The sequence below is a fragment of the Physeter macrocephalus genome, chromosome 12, assembly GCF_002837175.3.
Source record: "Physeter macrocephalus isolate SW-GA chromosome 12, ASM283717v5, whole genome shotgun sequence".
Lineage (NCBI taxonomy): Eukaryota > Metazoa > Chordata > Mammalia > Artiodactyla > Physeteridae > Physeter > Physeter macrocephalus.
In genome coordinates, this window is record NC_041225.1 from 16,464,492 (window position 1) to 16,481,670 (window position 17,179).

General features: G+C 38.3%; 1 protein-coding gene across 1 annotated transcript in view; it reads left to right on the plus strand.

The window, feature by feature from the left end:
• Window positions 1–3,028: 3,028 nt before the first annotated feature.
• The window catches only part of VWA3B (von Willebrand factor A domain containing 3B), a 214,775-nt gene continuing 200,624 nt past the window's right edge, over window positions 3,029–17,179 (plus strand). Inside the window, 2 exon segments of the mRNA XM_028497121.2 lie at window positions 3,029–3,202; window positions 7,458–7,685. Coding sequence (XP_028352922.1) covers window positions 7,490–7,685 — 196 coding nt within the window. The 5' untranslated portion in view covers window positions 3,029–3,202; window positions 7,458–7,489.

Consider the following 17,179-nt stretch of genomic DNA (forward strand, 5'->3'; position numbering starts at 1 on the left):
TGTCTACTCCTCTCCTTAGGAACCACAAGACGAGGATGACTCAGCCAAGGCAAGATTCAGGCCCATTCCTGAATATCGCTTCCATATGATCAAAATCTCATCCCAGGAGTGTTGGTTTTGCCAGGTTTTGGTGTAAGTATCTATTTTGAAGAGTGATTTAAAATTTTCAAGTGTTTGGGAGTTCCTGCTTAGATTAAATATTGTTGTTCAAGTCTTAATTCAGCTATTGGGATATGACTGTAGACTCAAAGGCATCCAGTTCATTGAAAAGCCACAATGAGTTGCAAAGGGGTTGATTAACAGGAAGTGTGGAAGGCAGAGGCGATTAGAAAATGGACCTGCTTTATGCCATTTAAAATTGAAATGTGTTCAGTTAAAAGCCCATTCAAGTCCAGTGAGGTTTTCATTGTGGCATTAATATCCAGTTCTAAATGAATACTGTACAGCTGAGACAGCAGAACATTTCTTTTGGAGAAAGCTAAAGCCAACGATTGATCATCACAGCACGTAATTACAAGGCTGGGGTGTTGAGGCAGGCTGCCTGGGTTCAAATTCTCCAGCCACCCTTTACTTGCTGAGTAGCCTTGGAGAAGTTGCTTGATCTTATGTCTCCGTTTCCTTGTCTGTCAAATGGGGATAATCATGGTATTTCCCTCCTGGAGTTTTTGTGAGGACTGAATGAAGTGATTAAATATTTAAAGTGCTTAGAGCATTGTCTGGCGTTCAAGAAATTCTAGCTATTATTTTTAAATGTCGAGTAACAGAGAACATAGTAATTGTCAAGGGCAGAAGAGTTATCCTTAGAAGCTCTGTTCCTCATGGAAGATGTTAGGTTGAGAGCTGCAAGCCTACGTTCACTCCTCAAACAAAGAGTAGTGAACTGAAGAACATCACAATCTATACAAATGTCTGTTTGGCCTTTGCCCACCCCAACTATCTCAGGCAGCCCCTGGGCAGCCAAACTCCCTGGACCAACAGTGCCAACCAAGGGTCAAGAGCAACTGCTGCCTGATCCAGGTGCTTCACTCCCCACTTCCTCCTTTCTATTTGGGAATGCTACTGTGTTAATGCTCTCTCAGACTCTTTCTCATACATACATACAATTCTCTTGAATTAACATTCTAATTTTTCTCTGGTTCCAGGTTTTGTGGTGGGCTCAGGAAAATTGCTTTTCCGCCTTTTTCTCATTTATCATCATCCCTACCCCTCGCCCACCGAGATTCTAATCATGATCATAAGCCCAGCAGTGCCGGTGATAGGCTTGTTTAAGGAAAAGGAAAAACCATTCAACCTGAAAAGTAACCAGCACAAAGGTCAAATAACAATGTAAGGGCTGTCACAGGCAGGACGCAGTGCCAGGAGTGTGGCACTGACAATTGATGCTGTGAGTCTGGACAGGTGGAAAGAAATGATCGGGGCTGGTGTGTCCCCAAGGGCCAAGTGAAGACAGAGGAGCTTGAGCTCGCCCTGTAGGCCCTGGGCAGGTCTGTGGCTCCCAAGTTGTGGTAATTCAGGTGAAGCGGGTGTTGGAGTAAAGGCACGTGTGGACAAAGGCAGGGGCCAGGTTAGTCTCCCTGCTGGAAGGTTTGAGTTATGGACAAAGAGGCTGAAAGTACAATACGGGACCTGAATGATAAACTCAGGTTAGACATTACTTTAAGGATGGGCGTGAAATAATAAATGTCAATTACTGAGTTTGATGGTAGGATACAAAATATCTGTAAAATGTAAATTCAAAACAAACGTGTGACAGTTCAGTCCAATGGCATATCACAACTGTGCTAAAGGTATTCTTATGCCAGACCAGCAAACAAAAATGAGGTGAACCATCCTGTGGCTGGCTGAACTGAAATCCATATCAGCTTTGCAATACTTCAAAATGACCTAAACTTCTGCTCACTTATCTGTCTACAATTTAAATAATTAATATTTAACATTTCCTAAGAATTCATGCTTATAGGCACATAAACATAAATGAAAGAAGCATAGAGTCATCTGCAGTGACTTGCATATAATTGTCAAGTGTCCCAGGGACGGGAGAAGGCATGGGGTGAAGGTGGAGACAGGCGCGCCTGGCGTGACAGCATGAGGCAGTCGGTTTGGCTCAGCGGATGCTGTGTGCTCCATCTCACCCACGTGACCCAGGAATATGAGTCTGGCAGGGTGTGGACAGCAGGGATTTAGGTGGCATTGGCAAACGTGGGCGTGGGCGTGGCCGCTGTGCTACTTGCCTTCTGAACAGAATCTTCAGTACTGCTGAGTTTTTGTTTGTTTTTTGGGGGTGTGGTTGGCAGATGTCATTTGCAGGGCCAATGGTACACAATCTACTACCTTTGCGTAATGACTTATGATCTGAGATCAAACCTTTCTGTACTTTTAAAGTTATAAAGGCATTAAAAGAATGTAGGAAAAGTAACCCCCTGTAGATGAAGTAGACTTTTCTGTCGAGGACAGAATTATTCAGTTCTAATATTAGCTATGTTTTATTATATCTTTGAGCCTACAAATAATCTGGTCACTTTTTGAGTTTTAAAATCTAGGACACAGTTTAATATCCCAATACATATAGTAAAACAATTCTTGCCTGTGGGATCTCCTCTTAAGGATTTAAAGACGCTTTTCACAAGCACAATTTTATTTCCGAGTGACTGAAAAATCACAGGCACATATTTTGAGCTCTTTGCTTACTCGTTAAGGTACAAATAAAGTAAGAGAAAATAATGCCTATAGGAATACTTTTATATCCAAAGATATGAGGAATTTCGGTAACTCAAGCGCCCTCCGCACCCCCCCCCCCACCCCCGCCAGTTGCAAATTTGCAAAACCGCAGCTCACTGTCCTTCCAATCCGTCTGTCTCAGCTGGACCCGGTACACAGTCCCGCGCCGCCCCACGGGGGAACCGACTGGGAGCCCCACCCCCCTCTCCTCTGGCTCCGCCTCCACGGGGGCCGGCTTGGGAAGCCGCGCCTCGATTGGCGGTGTCCGAGCAACCGCGGCGACGCAGTGGTCAACAGGTCGCGCTCGGGTCACAGAGATATCGAAAGGCTGGAATCCTATAGCGCCAAGCGCGGACCCTGCGCCCGCTTTATCAACCAACGGGATGCGTGGCTCGCTCGTCCTCTCAGGCCAGACGGCGCCCCGAGCATGGCAGGGTGGCTGCTGAACAGGAATCGCCTTGTCTTTCATCTGACAGGTTGCCTAGTAAGTGTGGGATGCTATCCCCTCACGTCAGAACCTCTGAGGTGCCGAGGTTTCCAGCAAGCTGCGTAGGGAAACCTTGGGATCATACAGTTTCCGAGCTGGACTAGCCCCTGCTTACAGATGCGGAAAGAGGCCCAGAAAAGCGCCGCGACTTGCTCTGACTCACTTAACTAATTCCTACGAGGGTCAGACCCAGAAACAAGGAACCGACCCCTCCCTCCTATTTCAGAGCTCTTTGCACCATACCTCACTCCCAGGGAAAGCTCGGTCGCTCTGGTAGAGAACCAGCTTAGAAAAGTTTTGTCTGTACTGTAGGCCAGCAGTAATAAGCAGCAGTAGTAATAAGGTGAAGCAGGTAGAGTTTTCCAAATATTTAAGCTGAATTAATGCATAATTAAGTCATGCACGGTCTCTCAACCTCTGACCACGAGAGCACCTCATGACCTGCTCTCTTAAGGCGTCAGGACTTCCACAGGGGCTCACCGCAGGACAGCCCTGGGGCAGCTCTTGGCTGCCTAGAACCGGCAGACCCTAGCAGCCCCAGGCTGGCTGTACACGGAGCCCCTAGTTACCTTGGTTGGGACCTTTTGGACTGTGCCAGCTTAATCAACTTTATATTTTTTCCCCAAATTCTGCCTGCCCGACCCTGCCTTCAGCTCTGACTTTCACTTCTTTTTTTTTTTTTTTTTTTTTTTTTCCCATTTATACTTCCTCTTTCTATTTAGGAAACCCCTTTCTATTTCCCCAAACTTTGGCTCTTGGGATAGCTTTTAAAACTTAGGGAAGTGCTCAACTGGGATTTGTTGTTTCTAACTTCTGGGTTCCTCTATATTGTAATAACCTCAGAAGAAGAAACTGAATTATAATAGTAACAATAATAGCATAGTAATATCTGGGAAATGTCTGTTTAAAGAGACAGCTGTTTCCTGCCCTGAGAATCTTTGCCTTGTTTGAAGATCAGGATTCTCAGTAATTCTGAGTGATCAGTTTAATTCAACTCAACACCTGTACAAAGTACCTGATGTATATCAGGCACTTTGCTGAGGACATTCATGGAGTTTGTCCCTGTAGTCATTGAACCTTCTTTCAATCTAGGGAGGACAAACCCGAAGTGGCCAAGGCCATATGGGTGAAGTATCAAAGCAAAAACTAGGGCTTTCCCAGGGGCAGGATGCAGAAGGTTGGTGAGAGGATCTGAAGAGTCTTAATGAAGAAGCAGGGTTGGAAATGGGCCTTCAAAGCTAGATTCCATGCAGGAGAACGACCTGAGGGCAGCTTAGATGTAGGAAAGCAGGAAGGCTGTGTGGAAGGGTTGCTTTGTCAGTTTGCTTGACAGCTTTGCTCTCGAAGGCTTCCTTGTTCTGACAGAGTAGCTCTTATCCCATCTGAGTAAATGATCCCTTCTGTTGGAGGTGCCCTTTCTCTCCTTCCTTCTTTGTTTTCTCTGGATAAGTTCAACTTTCCAAGCTTTCATTTCCAACAAAATGGGTATTCTCAAGCTAAAAAGCCTGAAGAATCAAGATCTGAATTAGAATGACTCATGTAGATTCTCTGATCCAGTAGAGCCAACCACACTTAAAAAAACACTTTTATTTAAAAAAAATCATTCAAATGCAAAAGGGACTGGGGCATACACCTTAGCTGGAGGATTCAGTTGCCTTTTGTTTGGAATTGAGAACACGTCCCTTTGGCTTAAAAACAAAAGCTATGACTCTTCTGAAATCTTCTTTAAGGTTCCAAATCCAGTTTAGTAGACTTAGCAGGACAGTTTATGTAGCTGTGCTCCCTTTTTAACCTAGGGCGTGTAGCTTCCTCTAGTAAGTAGACTACAGGAGGTGGATGAATGTGTTTGAGAAGGAGAAAGATTAACTGGAAATGGTGAAATAGTGAAAAATATTCTGGGACTTCCTTTTTCTTGTTTCTGTAGGAACCACTGGCCAAATTTAAAAGTTCTTCAGCTGTCAGTCTCTGTTGGACAGATCTTAAAAAGAGAGTAGAAGCATATTAGTCTGCCTTCCTTGCTCTTTTCATGTTCTGTGATTCTAAAGGAGGAGGAGGAGGAGCCCAAACTTCATAGCTCTGGGGACATGGTGGGTAAAAAGAGGCTTGCAGAAAAAGTGGGTATATGAAACAAAGTACTAAAGGGTAATGACTTTTTTTTTTTTTTAGCTTTAAAACATCCATGTATTAGCTCACAAACATGCAATAGTATAAAGGGTAATGACTTTTAAGGAATTTATTTGTACATAGTTCTTTCCAATACATCAAGTTCTCACCCACACATAACTCATGTGTTGCCACATTTGTTCCTGGCAGTGGACCTGGGAGTTAGGGTGTATTACCAATGTAGAGAGGAGGAATCGCTTGCCTAAAATGGCAGAATGGACCTACACAGAGTTTTCATCCTAAATTTTCCCACTCCTACACGATGCTCTCCAGATACTCTTGTAACATTGTCATCAAATTGAGCCCTTGTAGAAGGATCTTCACCAATAGCATGGGTTTGTGTACCTTTGGAATTCAACATATATGGACAATACAAATTCACATAAACCTTAAAAAAGAAATCATTATCTTTAAAAACTTGAAAATGATAAGCCACGAAGCTTATTGAGCCTGAGCTCTGATAATAAAGGTTAGTGCTCTGTCTTCAGTGAGGACCCAGGAGCCCCGATGGACAGCAGTCTTACTGGAAGGAATCCATAAGCTTGTACCGTAGGACCAGGCTGGAGGTCACTTATCACCATGGCAGAGTGGTTAAGAAATGGCTTTGACTTCTGCTCCTGCTTTACTGGCTATGGGTCCTGAACAAGTTCTTTAAATTCTTGACGCTTCCAATTCCTCAAAGGTAAGTGGGGTGATAGCAGTGGGTAACGGATACCATGATGAAGAATTTGTGGGTAGTGTCTTTAAAAAGCTCAGTTCCTGGCCAACAAATGGAAGTTGCTGCAGTTGGTTTTACTACTGTAAAGTTCACAGAACATAGACTCTGGAGTGGGTTAGAATCTCAGCTACACCCCCCACCAGCTGTGAGAACTGGGCAAATTAGTGAAGCACTCTATCTTGGTTTCCTCATCTGTAAGATGGGAATAATAGTACTACCTACCTCATAAGGTTATTGTAAGGAAAAGTATATACTACACAGAACATATATAAAGTTAAATAAATGTTTGCTAATAATAATACTTCTAACTTCTTTTCACAAAACCTCCCCAGCATGGGTCCGATTGATTTCTGTTTGACTGAATTTGCATGTCATAACACTGATACTTTCAGAAAAAAGGGTTAGAGTTTTAGAAATGGGAAAAGTGAGTTTTTCCATTGTTGAAAAATGTTACCTTCCAGGGAACCACATTTATATGCATTGCACATTCTAGATACAGAGGGAAGCAGAGGTTTCTACTCTTTCTCCAAGTCATCAGGCCCTGCCTGAAGTTGCAGTGAGTGGGTTAAGATTACATTACAGTCAGGCTCCTCCTTCCCTGTGTGTACACCAGCTATGTTTAGGCAGGTCTGGATCAGTTCAGTGTGTTGTATATTGCGTTGAGTCTGGTTGGTCCCAGGACAGCTGACTACATGAGCCAGAACGTTTAAGTACAACTTTCGAGTGAAGTCCCAGAGAATGAAACATGGGAAGGTGAGTCCCTGTATTCTATCAGGGCTGAGCCTCTGTCTGGTTCCCCCCATGTCCGAAGCTCCCAGTTAGCCACTCCACCTGAGAAAAGGTTTGTTTCCTTTCAGCGTTTTATCCTCTTTATCCTCTTGGGAAGAGAAAGGTCAGGTGTGATTATAACTGGAATACTGATGTGTCATAAAGGTTCAGGAGCGAATGTTTATTTTCCAAAATGGAAGAGTTTTGTATTTTTCTGATTATAAAAGTAAATCTTGTTTTAGAAATGTAAATTTAAGTAGTGTAAAAGTTTAAACAATATAGAAAAGGTGAAGACTACACATGCTTCCACCACACAGAGAAAACTACTGTAAAAATTGGCATATATCTTTCTAGATGTTTTTTTGAGTGTCTGTGGGTATACACATGTAGATATTGAGTTTTATGGATACCCTTTGGATACCTTATGGATGCCATACATGTAAATATCTTCTTTGCCAACAAATATACAGTTTGTATTATAATTTTTACCTGATAGAATTCCACTGAATAGTTACACTGTAATTTATATTAAACCAATCCTTGGTTGATGTTAGATTGTTTCCAAGTTTTCGGGAAGTCTGATGTTGACAATTGCCCTTACAGGAGGTCCCTATGACTTCGATCCTAGTTCAGAGATGGAGGTACCAGGCTCATCTTCCACTATCTCTGAGCAGCAGCTGCAGTGGCAAGGGGGACTGAGCCACACCAGAACAGACTCGGCCAAGCAGAGTCTCATCTCTTCTGAGGAATGGCTTCAACTGCATGGGCTTAAGAGCAACAAATTGACCTTGAAACAGATTTTGTCACAGATTGGATTTCCACATTGTGAAGGTATAATACTCACAAAGCGACACTGGCTGGAAAACCCAACCAGCATGCTGCCCTTTAGCCTTTGAGGAGGTCGCATCAGTTCTGAAGGTCCCTCAAAAGCACAGGTCTCTGAGTTTATTTTGATCTCACATCCTTATGGGTAAAAAAGGTTTGTGCACGGACCCCCAATATATGTATCAATATGTTATTTAGATGTACAATCATCAATCCACATATTAAATATTAATAATGCCTAATTTCATTCTTTCTTCTTTTAAAGATGAAATAAAAAATAAATAGGATTTATACCCCTTGTACCCCGCAGATGTCTTGCTCACCCCCTGGCATATGCAAACCCTTTTGGAGGCTATTGATTAGAACGATAGCTGTGTGTGGTTTCAGGGAGAACGTGCTCTTTTCCTGTTGTGACCTGCCTGTTAATGGTCCAGTATTTTCTTAAATGTCTTGGTTAGAATGTTAGTTTTCAACTCCCAGGAGTACTGCCCTCCAACAGGGAGTATGGAAATGTGTGAGGGTTTTCTTTTTTAATGACATGTTGACTTGAGTCGCTACTGAAATGTAGGGCCTGGGGACCAGGGATACTGAGTGTCTTACGCTGTGTGATTGTCCACCCATTGGGACTGTGCTGGCCCACATTTCAGTAACACCCCGCCTGAGGGAAACACTCCTTCAATCGGGGCAATTTTCATTACGAGGATTTTATTCTGAATTTGTCAATTAATTAATCAATTAAACCTATTTTGTGAGCAGCCATTAATACTGTGTTTTTCACATTTTTCACCAGTTCCCTTGACAGCTTTGTTCCATGCTGGTAATAAGGAAGATCTAGGGGATGTGGGTGTTACAGACTGATCTGGGGGCCCATCCTAACGGCAAGGCCTTGCTCTTCAGGGCTCAAGCTGTGCTTTCTTATTTATCCTTCCACAAAGGCTAGTACAGCCTACCCTGTACCATGTAAATACCTTTTAGATGTGGGGGAGTCTGCCAGAGTCAGGGTCTGTGGGATTCCTTTATAAAGAAACAAAGTGAAAGCAGTTTTATCTCATGTTTCAAATAATTATAATTCAGTCATTAATATTAGCAAAATAGCAATTCTTTATATTTTGTCAAGGATTTTTCCATTAAAGATCATGAAGGATATTGCTCCGTAATTTTCTTTTCATGTCCTTGTTAGGTTTTGGCATCAGGCTTATGCTGGCCTCATAAAGTGATTTGGAAGTATTCCCTTCTCCTCTGTGTTCTGGTGGTGTTTGTATATGGTTAGCACTATCTCAACTTTAAATGTTTGATAGAACTCACCAGCGAAACTTATCTGAGCCTGGAGTTTATAGGAAAAGTTTCATAAGAAATTCAATTTCTGTAATTGACGTAGAACTATTCAGGTTTTCTGTTTCATCATGTTAGTTTTGGAAAGTTGTGTTTTTCAAGAAATTTGTCCCTTTCATGAATGTTTTCTAATATATTGGCAAAACATTGTTCAAAATATTCCCTTAACATTTTTTAAATACCTGTAGAATCAGTAGTGATGTTCCCTCTTTCGTTCTTGATATTGATAATGTGTGTTTTCTCTCACTTTTCTTGATAAGTCTTGTTAGGGGTATATCATACCTCTTTTCAAAGAATCAAAGTTTGGGTTTGTTGATTTTTCTTTCTATCCCTTGTTTTCTATTTCATTGATATCTGCTTTGATCTTTATTATTTATTTCCTTCTACTTACTTTGAGTTTAACTTGCATTTCTTTTTCTATTTTAAGGTGGAAACGTAGATAATTGATTTTAAATCTTTCTTCTCTTCTCATATAGGTATTTAAAATTATAAGTATTCCTCTAAGCATTGCTTAGGCTGAATCGCAGACATCTTGATAGGTGGTGTTTTCATTATTATTGAGTTTAAAGTATTTATTTCCTCTTTTTCTTAGATTCATATTCTTAGATTTCTTAGATTCATAATCTTTTTTCTTAGATTCATATTTTTTAAGAAATGCGTTTAATTTCCAAATATGTTAGGACTTTTAAAGATATCTTTTTTGTAGTTGGATTTCTAATTCACTTCTATTGAGGTCAGAGAACATCTATTAGTCTTTGAAATTGACTGACATTTAACTTATGGCCCAGCGTGTATCTTGCTGCACATTTCATACATGCTTGAAAAGAATGTGTATTCTGCAGTTGTTAGGTGGTATCTATAAAGGTTAATTAGGTCAAGATGCTTGATAGTATTGTAGAGATGTTCTATGTCTTCAGTGTTTTTTTTTTTCTAGTGGATTTTTCCATTTCTCCCTTTAGTTCTGTCAGTTTTGTTCGTGTAGTTTGAAGCTCTAAATGCATACACATTTAAGATTTTCATATCTGTCTGAATTGGCAAATTTTAATAATTTTGAAATGTCCATCTTTATATCACGTGGTAGTCCTTGTTTTGACATTTACTTTGTCTAATATTAATATAACCACTACAGCTTCCTTGTGCTTCATTTTTACATGGCATATATGTTTAGACTCTTCACTTTCAAATTATCTGTACTCTCTGTCTTTAAAGAGTGCCCCTTTAACCCAGTCTCATAATCTGTCTTTTAATTGTGGTTTGGGTCTCTACATCTAATGTAGTAATTGACTTAGTTAGATTTAAGTTTACCATTTACTGTTCGTTTTCCATTTGTCCCGTCACTTTCTTTCCCCTCTGTTTCTCCTTTCCTGACCTCTTTTGGGTACATTGAATATTTTTGTATTTCATTTAATTCCATTTTTATTTTCCATTTGAATTGCAATAGGATTTTAAGGTATACCGTTTTTAAAAAAATAAAGTTTTTTTTAAAATTTTTATTTATCTTATTTTTGGCTGTGTTGGGTCTTCGTTGTGGTGCGCAGGCTTCTCATTGCAGTGGCTTCTCTTGTTGTGGAGCATTGGCTCTAGGCACGCAGGCTTCAGTAGTTGTGGCACACAGGCTCAGTAGTTGTGGCGTGCGGGCTCAGTAGTTGTGGCGCACAGGCTTAGTTGCTCTGCGGCATGTGGGATCCTCCCGGACCAGGGCTCGAACCTGTGTCCCTTGCATTGGCAGGTGGATTCTTAACCACTGCGCCACCAGGGAAGCCCAAGGTATACCTTTTTGCATTGCATTTTCAGTGGTTGCTCTAGTGATTATATCCGTAACTTGTCACGGTCTGGTAAAAGTTAGCTTTGCACTACTTCATGTACAATGTAAGAATCTTATAATAGTATAGCTCCACTTATCCCCCACACCTGTCCTTGGTGTTATTGTTTTAGTATATTTTATTTTTACATATATCGTAAACCTCACAATCCAGTGTTATAATTATTGCTTTAAAAAGTCATTTGTCTTTTAAAGAAATTGAGTGGGAAAAAATAGCATCTTAAAATCCACATATTTACTGTTTATAATATTCATCCTTCCAGTAAGATTTGAAATTCCATCTGGTGTTTTTTCCTAAAGAATTTCTTTTAAGCATTTCTTGTAGTGCTGGTCTGTTGGTGACAGATTTTTCTCAGTTTTTGTTCATCTGATATTGTCTTTATATTTTTTCTCTTTTTTTGGATGATTGATTGGTTGACATTTTTAAAATTCTGAAGTGATATATTCACAGGAAGTTGCAAAGATAATATAGACAGATCCCACATACCCTTCATCCAATTCTCCCACTGGTTACGTCTTATAAAATCATAGTATAATACCAAATCCAGGAATTTGACATTGATACACTGTGTGTGACTAATTCTATGTAATTTTATTTCCTGTTTAAATTTGTGTATGGGGTTTGGTGGAGAGACAGACATACAGATAAATAGAACAAAACAGAGGACCCAGAAATAGCCCCATATAAGTACAACCAGCTAAATTTTAACAAAGATAGAAAAGCAATTCAAAAGAGAAAGGATAGTCTTTTCAATAAAAGGTGATGGAGAAATTGGATATCCATAGTCCAAAAAAATCAACCTTATACAAAAAATAAATTAATCACAGGCTAAATGTAGGGTGTAAAAATCATAAAAGTTTCAGGAGGAAAAGGGGGGAGAAAAACTCTGAGACTTAGCAAGATCTATAAAAAATAAATAAATTGGATCTCATCACCTGTGCACTGAGAAACTCTGTTAAAAGGATGAAAAAAGAAGTTACAGACTAGGAGAATATATCTCTGAAACACGTATGTGACAAAGGACTTCTGTCTAGAATACATAATGTGTAACCACCACCACAATCAAGATACAGAACTGTTTATCACCACAAAGATCTCCCTTGTGGTACCCCTTTATAGGCATACAGATACTCTATCTCCCAAAATCTTTAACTCCTGGCAACCACCAGTCTGTTTTTCACATCTATAATTGTCTCATTTAGAGACTGTTTATATATATGGAATCATATAGTACATGACCTTTTGGGATTGGCAGTTTTTTCACTTGGTATTATTTATTTCAGGTTCATGCAAGTTGTTGCATGTATCAATAGTTTGTTTCTTTTTATTACAGAGTAGTATTCCATGGTATGGATGTACCACTGTTTGTTTAACCAGTCACCCATTAAAAGACATCTAGGTTGTTTCCAGTTTGGGGATATTACAAGTAAAGCTTCTATGAATAACTGTTTACAGGTTTTTATGTGAACATAAATTTTCACTTCTCTGGGATAAATGCCCAGGAATGCAATTGCTAGGTGGTATGTTAAGTGTATGTTTTGTTTTTATTTTGTTTTGTTAAGAAACTTGCCAAACTGTTTTCCAGAGTTGTTGTACTATTCACATCAGTAATATATGAGGGATCCAGTTTTTCCACATCATATCAGCATTTGGTATTGTCACCATTTAAAAATTTTAGCTGTTTTAACAGTTGTGTAGTGATATTTCACCGTGGTTTCAATCTGTATTTCCCTAATGTCTAGTTTTGTTGAATACCTTTTCATGTGCTTATTTGCTATATATCATCTTTGGCAAAATAAATGTTTCTTCATGTCTTTTGATTGTTTTCTAATTAGATTGGTGTCTTAAATGTTCATTATGTATTCTAGTTTTCTGAGAGTTTTTATCATGAATGGGTGTTAGATTTTGTCAAATGCTTTTTCTGTGTCAGTTGAAAGGTTCATGTGATTTTTCTTCCCTAGCCTGTTAATTTGGTTGATTATATTGATTTTTGAATATTGAACCAGCCTTGTATCCTGGAATAAACATGACTCCATCATGTTGTATAATTCTTTTTATACTATATATTGCTGAATTCTACTTGCTAATTTTGTGTTAAGGAGTTTTGCATCTCTATTCATGAAGGATATCTGTATTCATGAAGGATATCTGTATTCATGAAGGATATCTTCTTTTATACTGCCTTTGTCAGGTTTTGGTATCAGGGTAATGCTGGCTTCATAAAATGAGTTGGGAAATGTTCCCTTATCTTCTGTATTCTGGAAAATATTGTATAGAAGTTAATTCTTTCTGTGTTCAGTAGAATTATCCAGAGAACCTATCCAAGCCTGGGGATTTCTTTTTTTAGAAGTTTTTAAATTACAAATTTCTTGCCTTAATAAGGTATAGGACTATTCAAATGATCTATTTTGTATTGAGTGAGTTGTGGTAGTTTGCGTTTTTTGAGGAATTGATTCATTTCATCTAAGTTGTTTAATTTATGTGTGCAGAGTTGTTTGTAGTATTCCATTATTCTTTTGATGTCTGTAGGGTTTTAAGTGATAGTCCCTGTTTCTTTCCTGGTATCAGTAATTCATGTCTTCTCTCTTTTTATCTTTGTCAGTCTTGCTAGGGGTTTGTCAATTTTATTGAGCTTATTAAAATACCAGTTTTAAATTTAATTGATTTTCTCTATTTTTCTTTGTTTAATTTCATTGATTTCTGCCTTGATCTTTATTATTTCCTTCTGCATGCTTTGGATTTAATTTTGCTCTTCTTTTTCTAGTTTCTTCAGGTGGGAGCTTTAGATTATTGATCTGGGACTTTTCAGCTCTTCTTATGTCAGGATTTAGTGCTATAAATTTCTCTCTTGAGACTGCTTGAGCTGTGTCCCTCAAATTTTCATATGTTGTATTATCATTTCATTTCATTATCAATTCATTTCATTGTATATCATTTCAGTTAGGAAAGTATTTTTTATTTCTGTTGAGACTTCTTTTATTCAAGGATTTTTTTTTTAGAAGCATGTTATTAAGTTTCCAAGAGTTTGGAGATTTTTCTCTTATCTTTTTGTTATTGATTTCTAGTTTGTTTCCACTGTGGACAGAGAACATATGCAGTTTCAATTCTTTTAAATTTTTCGAGGTTTGTTTTCTAGCCCTGGATATGGTTTACCTTGGTATATATTCTGTGGTACTTGAATGTGTATTCTTCTGTTGTTGTATGGAGTATTTTTTAAAATAAATGCCAAATAGATCCTATTTATGATGGTGTTGTTGAGTATTCTTGCTGATTTTCTGTTTAGTTATTCTATCAATTGTTGACAGGAGTGATATTGAAATCTCCAACTATAATTGTGGATTTGTCTGTTTCTACTTTCAGTTCTATCAGTTTTTACTTTACATATTTGCAGCTCTATTGTTTGGTGCATGTACATTTAGAATTGCAAAGTCTTCCTGGTGGATTGACACTTTTATAATTATATAATGTTCTCCTCTATCCTTAGTAATATTCTTTCCTCTTTAGTTTACTTTTTTTACATTAATATGGCCAATCCTGCTTTTTTAAAAAAATATTTACATGACTTATCTTTTTTGTCCTTTTACTTTTAACTTATATATCACTATATTTGAAGCAAGTTTTTATAGACACCTTATTATTGGGTCAGTTTTTAAATCCTCTTTGCCAATCTCTTTTAATTGTTGTATCTAGACCAATTATATTTAATGTAATTATTTATATGTTAGAGTTTGTCTGACGTTTTATTTTTTGTTTTCTGTTTTTTTCCTCTGTTTTCCATTTATTTCTTTTTCTTGCCTACCTTTGGGTTACTTAAACATTTTTCAGAATTTTAAAAAATTTATCTATAGTATTTTTTGAGTGTCTCTCTTCACACAGCTCTTTTAGTGGTTGTGCTAGGTATTACATTATAAATATGTAACTTACCAAAGTCTACTTGTGTCAGCATTTTATCAGTTTGAATGAAGAATGGTAACTATTTCCCTTTATGTCCCTTTAATCTCCTCATTTATAATATGCTTTATTAGTTTTCTTCATACATTGAGAATCACATTAGGCTGTACTATACTTTTTGATTCAACCATCAAGCAATTTAGAAAATTCAAGAAGAGAAAGTCTGTTTTATTTACCCATATTTATGCTTACTGTGTTCTTCCTTCCTATGTTTCAAGGTTCTTTCTTTTATCATCTCCTTCCTGTTTATAGAACTTCCTTTATTTATTCTGTAAGATAGCTCTGCTGGCAACATTGTTTTTTCTTTGTCTGACAATATCTTTATTTCTCCTTCATTCCTGAAGAATAATTTCACCAGATATAAGATTTGGAGTTGACAGTTCTTTTCTTTTAGCACTTAAAAGACATTGTGCCACTTCCTTCTGGCCTCTGTGATTTCTGATGAGAAATCCACTGTCATTAGAATTGATTACCTAAATTAGTATGTAAATGTTTTTACCCTAATGTTTCTTTATTCAGTTCATTACATCTCCTTTATACACTTTCATATCACGTCCTCATTTTTAATCTCTTACAAGAATTTATGCATTTTACATCTATTGATATTTATCATATTGGAAGTTAAAACTAAAACCCTTAAAAATATTTATTAATTCATTTAAAAGTAACAAACCCGTTATATGTTAACATAACATTTTTAAGAAAAATATGTTTTTTAAAATAAAAATGGTAGTGAGAGGAGTGGCACTGTTTTACATTTTTGCAAATCCCTTTAATATTTGTCCCAATAGAAAACAGCTAGATTCTCATATCTGCTTTTTAAAAAATAACAGCTTTATTGAGATGTAATTCACATACTATACAATTCACCCATTTAAAGTGTGCAATTCAATATTTACAGATATGTGCAACCATCATCACAGTCAACTTTAGAACATTTTCATCACTGCAGAAAGAAACTGTGTACTTCTAAGCTATGCACCCTGCCCATCAGGCCCCAGCCCAAAGCAGTCTACTTTCTGTCTCTATAGATTTTCTTGTTCTGGACATTTTATATAAATGGAGTCATATAATATGTGGTGTTCTGTGACTGACATCTTTCACTTTTAAAAAATTAATTAATTAATTAATTTTTGGCTGAGTTGGGTTTTCGTTGCTGCACGTGGGCTTTCTCTAGTTGTGGCGAGTGGGGGCTACTCTTGGTTGCGGTGCACGGTCTTCTCATCACGGTGGCTTCTCTTGTTGCGGAGCACGGGCTGTAGGTGCGTGGGCTTCAGTAGTTGTGGCACACAAGCTCAGTAGTTGTGGCTTGCAGGCTCTAGAGCGCAGGCTCAGTTGTTGTGGTGCACGGGCTTAGTTGCTCTGCGGCATGGGGGATCTTCCCAGACCAGGGCTCGAACCCGTGTCCCCTGCATTGGCAGGCAGATTCTTATCCACTGCGCCACCAGGGAAGTCCCTGACATCTTTCACTTAATGTGATGTTTTTAAGATTCATCCATGTTGTAGCATGTACCAGAACTTTATTCATTTTATGGCCAAATAAAATCCGGAGATGAATTGTATGGATATTCCATAGTTTGTTTATCCACTTACCAGTTGATGGGTGGAGAGCTGATTCTTAGTCTAGCAAGCAGTTAACTTGGTTGGACTCAAACTCCAAACTCTGCCTCCCTTATTAAATGAATGCAAATCTCACCAATTTCCTTTTTTCAAGGATTAATGCTACTCCAGTTTCTGCCTCTTCTTGATTGCTCTCTAGTGCCTTCAAGTAGCTATTTTAATATTTTGTCCAGGGCTTATAATTTTTTTCTGTGTGAGAGTTAGCCAATAAAATCTACTTCACCCTTATTGGATGGGGAATTCACAATGCCTTAATTTTAATTGGCAATACAGCTATGGAGCCTTATATAGATTCATCTTCTTCAATTCTCAGAAAATAGCCCTCTCTCCTGACTCCAGATAAATGTTTAGGTAAAGAGAGAATGCTGCTGGTGATTTGAAGCTGCTCTGTAAATGTCAGTCAAGATGTTGAAATCTTAGAAATGAAGATTTTAAAGATTGCGAGATTTATTTAGTGAGGTTATTGCTGATGGGATTCAAGTATCCATTCTTTGCTCTTTACTATTATGGACATTGAACTTCAAGACTTGTGAATTTTATCATTCCTGGTGATTTGGGACCACACCTGGTCTCTAAAATTCAGCCTTGCCCCTTCTGCCTTTCCCAAGTAGTCTGTGATCCTGCCTCCCTAGAAAGGCAAAGGAAAGGAAGTGTTGGATCGAAGAGTACCACCACTCTCTCTACCACCTTTGGGACTTAATACTACTAACAATAAGAACAACAATAAAATAATTATCACAATAAAACAGCTCCATGAAGCCTTACCTCATCTCT